Source organism: Manihot esculenta, chromosome 8 (assembly GCF_001659605.2).
Source record: "Manihot esculenta cultivar AM560-2 chromosome 8, M.esculenta_v8, whole genome shotgun sequence".
Taxonomy (NCBI): Eukaryota; Viridiplantae; Streptophyta; class Magnoliopsida; order Malpighiales; family Euphorbiaceae; genus Manihot; species Manihot esculenta.
In genome coordinates this window covers 7,879,615-7,884,557 of record NC_035168.2, presented here as the reverse complement: position 1 = coordinate 7,884,557, position 4,943 = coordinate 7,879,615, and the positions used below count along the sequence as shown (strand labels likewise).

Sequence of the window (4,943 nt, the reverse complement as noted above, 5' to 3'; positions counted from 1 at the left end):
TGCCTTTTGGGCTAAAGAACGCTGGGGCAACATACCAGAGATTGATGAATAAGATTTTCAAAGACCAGATTGGTAGGAATGTTGAAGTATACGTGGATGATATGGTGGTAAAAAGTCCAACTTTTCAGCAACACCTGATAGACCTGAGGGAAGTATTCGAGGTACTGGAGCGATACAGAATGAGGCTGAATCCAGCAAAATGCGCTTTCTTCATCTGGGGAGGAAAGTTCCTGGGTTACATGGTGAGTGGAAAGGGTATTGAGCCCAATCTAGAGAAGGTGGAAGCCATATTGAAAATGTCTGAGCCGACCAGTGTGAGGGATGTCCAAAGACTCACTGGAAGGGTAGTAGCGCTTAATCGTTTCATGTCAAGGTCAGCAAAAAGGTGCCTACCATTCTTCAAGAAGTCGAGAAAAGTTTCGAATTTTGAATGGACCGAGGACTGTCAAGAAGCTTTCAAAGAGCTCAAGTGCTATCTTAGTTCGCCACATGTACTTAGTAATCCGCTGGAAGGGGAAGAGCTCTTGATCTACTTGTCAGCTTCAGAACAAGCGGTCAGTGCCGTACTGGTGAGAGTGGAAGGAGGAGAGCAGAAGCCAATATTCTATGTCAGCAAAGTGCTCAAAGATGCTGAGACAAGATATCTGAATGTCAAAAAAATAGCATATACTCTATTGCTAGCAGTCAGAAAATTCAGGATTTACCTAGAAAGCAACCAAGGAGTAGTGATGACAGACTAGCTGTTGAAGAAAATTCTCCACAAACCAGAAACTTCAGGTCGGATGCTAGCTTGGTCTATTGAGATTAGCCCCTACTGCTTAGAGTACCGACCTCGCATAACCATAAAATCTCAAGCTCTCGCCGACTTCATAGCGGAGTGCTCCTTCAATGAAAAACAAGCAGAACCTGGTGAGACATCCTCGGGAGCATTAGAAGGAGAAAGAGAAAGGCAGTCCCCTCAAGAATTCAGCTGGAAGTTGTATGTGGACAGGGCATCCAGCGCTGGGGGCAGCGGCACGGGAATAATGCCGAAAGGACCTGAAGGGTTCAAAGTTTGCTATGCTCTGTGCCTGGAGTTTAATGCCTCCAACAATGTAGCAGAATATGAAGCCCTAATAAATGGGATGCTGATCGCAATGGAAGTAGGGGCAACTGACCTCGAGATAAATAGCGACTCCCAATTAGTGATCAGCCAAATAACGGGGGCATATCAGGCAAGAGACCCGACCATGCAGAACTACTTGGCGAGGGTAAAGGCCATAGAGGCTGAGCTAGGAAGCCAAGGGATCATGGTAAGATACCAAAGAATACCTCGGGAAGAAAACGAAGAGGCAGACCTACTCAGTCGACTGTCTGAAGAAGAGCTGGAACAGCTCCCGGACAAGGTATACATACAACATATCAGTGCTCCTGCCTTTGAAAAAGCAAATACCGTAATGGAGATCGAGGAAAAACGGAACTGGATGACCCCATACCTCGATTATTTGGAGAAGGGAAAGCTCCCTAAGGACAAAGCTGAGGCAAAGAAAATTGCGGCTCGGGCTGCCAACTACCAAGCGGTAAGGGGAACCCTGTACCGAAGAGGGAAGTCCAGCCCATGGCTCCGGTGTGTGAGCCCGAAAGAAGCTGTAAGGGTGATGGAAGAAATACACCAAGGAATCTGTGGAGCCCATGAAGGAGCAGGGACATTGGCAAACAAAATATTCAGACAGGGATACTACTGGCCCACCGTCAAAAGGGAGGCCGAGGAGTTTATCCGTAGATGTGATGTATGCCAAAGGTTTGCCAACGCCATCAACGTTCCAGCCACACCTCAGTCCAGCATATCCAGCCCATGGCCGTTCTCGCAGTGGGGCATAAACATCCTAGGGCCTTTTCCCAAGACTACAGGACAGAAGAAGTTTGTAATAGTGGCTGTGGAGTACTTTTCAAAATGGCCAGAGGCAGAGGCAGTCCCCACAATTACAGCAAGAAAAATGATAGATTTCGTCTGGGCAACATTATATGCAGGTTTGGCATACCGAGGGTGCTCATATCAGACAATGGCAGGCAATTTGACTGCAATGCTTTCAGGAAATTCACGAGAAATATGGGGATATGGCATAAATTCTCCTCAGTGGCCCATCCCCAAACCAACGGCCAAACAGAGGTCACCAACAGAGCTATCCTCCAGGGACTAAAGAAGTGATTAGATGGGGCAAAGAGAAATTGGGCGGATGAGCTCAACAGTATCCTGTGGGCATTCAGAACTGCGCCTAGAACGCTGACCAAAGAGACACCTTTCGCACTTGCATTTGGCACTGAAGCTGTAGTTCCAATAGAACTGCAAGTTCCTACACACCGAGTCCAGTTCAATAGCGAGAACACCAACAGAGGAAGTGAGAGAAGAAGCTTAGATTCGTACCGCTGCATATCAACAGAGGGCAGCTCACTACTACAACCAAAGAGTCAGGGAAAGGAGCTTGAAGGTAGGAGACCTAGCATTGAGAAACTTGAAAGCCACTGGAAAAAGAGCTGCAGTGGGAAAAATGGCGCCTACCTGGGAGAGCCCTTTCAGAATAATCAAAGTAATCAAACCAAACGTGTATCGAATTGGGGACATGTAAGGGAACCCTGAGCCTCATGCTTGGAATATCCAGCATTTGAAGAGGTATTTTCCTTAAAGTCCTACCAAATGTAAAGCGAACAGCTGTACTTTAAAATGTGCAAATAAAATGAATATTATTGTCAAATTATGTTGTTTGCCATGACTTGTTTTGCCTTCTTTAAAAAGAAAAACAAAACAGACAAGGCCAAAGTACCTGAATCTTGTTCAAGGCCTCAGTGAGGTGGGTGACCGGGCTCAAAAATGACCCCGGCAACACAAAACCGGCTGAGATGATGAAGCGACAGTAAGGCCAAAGTGTCTGAATCTTGTTCAAGGCCTTAGTGAGGTGGGTGACCGGGCTCAAAAATGACCCCGACACCACAAAACCGGCTGAGATGATAAAGCGATAGTAAGGCCAAAGTGCCTGAATCTTGTTCAAGGCCTTAGTGAGGTGGGTGACCGGGCTCAAAAATGATCCCGGCACCACAAAACCGGCTGAGATGATGAAGCGACAGTAAGGCCAAAGTGCCTGAATCTTGTTCAAGGCCTCAGTGAGGTGGGTGACCGGGCTCAAAAATGACCCCGGCACTACAAAATCGGCTGAGATGATGAAGCGAAAGTAAGGCCAAAGTGCCTAAATATTGTTCAAGGCCTCAATGAGGTGGGTGACTGGGCTCAAAAATGACCCCGGCACCACAAAACCGGCTGAGACGATGAAGCGACAATAAGGCCAAAGTGTTTGAATCTTGTTCAAAGCCTCAGTGAGGTGGGTGACCAGGCTCAAAAATGACCCCGGCACCACAAAATCGGCTGAGATGATGAAGACCGGGCTCCACAATGACCCCAGCACCCCAAAACCAATGAAAAGCCTGAATCTGAACAAAGCCAAAGAGCCTCAAGGCGGTGGCCAGGCAACAAAAAAAAAAAGGGCTCAAAACTTCAAGCAAGTCTAAAAATCGGAGAGGAACGGAGCAAGCCTGAAAAGGCTGAACCCCAAGCTGAGATACACAGATTTGAGCTCGGAAGAACTAAGCAAGGGAAGAGCCAAACTCGAGAAAGTCGAATGGCAAAATAAAAGTTACAAATTCCCTCTAACCCAAAGAACAAGAAGAAATAGAAGGCATGAGCAGACGAGCAAAGCCACAACCCTAGCTCCACTCAACACAGGACAGAAAACAAAACCAAGAAGACAAGCTCATCATACTAAGAAGGTACATGATCTAACCTACTTTGATTATATGAAAATTATACGCCTGAGCTCGCGTTACTGATGAATCAGCGAAATAAAAAAGAGGAATGCCTTTGCAAAATTAGGAAAATTCACAAGTTAGAAGTTTAGTCAATCACTAAAATTCCAGCCCGGATTAACTCAAGGGAGGAAAGATTGGTAACGGGGCTGGTCAGCCTAGTATAACTAAATTCCTTGAAAAATTACTGAGCGATCATATGGCCTAAGAGCTTCTATCCTTAAGGTAAATCAAGCCAGAAAAAGCTTACTGATAGGAGAAATAAATTAGGCCCTTAACAGGTCAAACTTTTAATAGGTTAAGCAGCTCAGTAGAACCAAAAAAACAGACAAAAGCAAAAATAATTCAAGTGTGAACACAAACAAAAGCCATATCTCATTAAAAGAAAAGTAAATTACAACTTTATTTAATCATATAAAATTACAGGAGGAAAGACCATCCGTAAAGGACTTACATCACTAATTACATCACTATTTACATTGTCACCTACACTACTGTCCTTGGGAAGCCCAGTGCCCTCCTGCTCTGACCCCCCGGTACCCACGAAAGGCACTATCTCCCCTTCCCGGGGTCCAATATTTTCTCCTTAGGACTCGGCATCCTCTCCCTGAGTCCTGGCATCGCTCTCTTTGGACTCGCTGCTCTCTCTTTCATCCCCTCCCTCAAGCTCGGCATCCTTTTCAAGAGGTCCAGTTGCAGTGAGAGGAGCTCCTTTAGGCAGAGGGATGTCATCCTCCCCATAGCACACCTCCTCACCATCAGAGTCCACTTCAGGGGCTCAGAGCTGAGCTAGTGAGGGTGGAGGGGGCATCCCTAGCTTCTTTTAGGCCCCGATTAAACCCGGAGGCAAACATGCGGAAGCCCCTGTTCCATATCTCGTGTTTCAGCTCATCAGAAGCTTTAAATTCCGCAAGCCGTAGGCCTGATCGATCTCTGCTCTCAGCTCAGCAGACCCCTTATATTCCTGCAGGCGCTCCTCACACGCCGGCTGGACTCTGTCTTCAGCAAGCTTGGCATCCTCGAGCAGGGCTGAACACCTCTTTTTCAAAGCCTCGACTTCTTGGCAGAGATATTGATTTTGAAGCTTTGCCGCCTCTGTTGCCAAAGTC

General features: G+C 46.7%; 1 protein-coding gene across 1 annotated transcript; it reads left to right on the top strand.

Annotated features, from left to right (window-relative positions):
* Positions 1–782: 782 nt before the first annotated feature.
* On the top strand, positions 783–2,617 carry LOC110621436. Its single transcript, XM_021765719.1, has 2 exons — positions 783–2,116; positions 2,248–2,617. The coding sequence occupies exons 1-2, from the start codon at positions 783–785 to the stop codon at positions 2,615–2,617; spliced, it is 1,704 nt and encodes a 567-aa protein (XP_021621411.1).
* The last annotated feature ends 2,326 nt before the right edge of the window (positions 2,618–4,943 follow it).

Coding starts and splice junctions, on each gene's coding strand:
- LOC110621436 (XM_021765719.1), top strand. CDS start 783: ATGCTAGCTTGGTCTATTGAGATTAGCCCCTACTGCTTAGAGTACCGA. Junction 2,117..2,247: donor TATGGCATAAATTCTCCTCA/GTGGCCCATCCC, acceptor GTGGGCATTCAG/AACTGCGCCTAGAACGCTGA.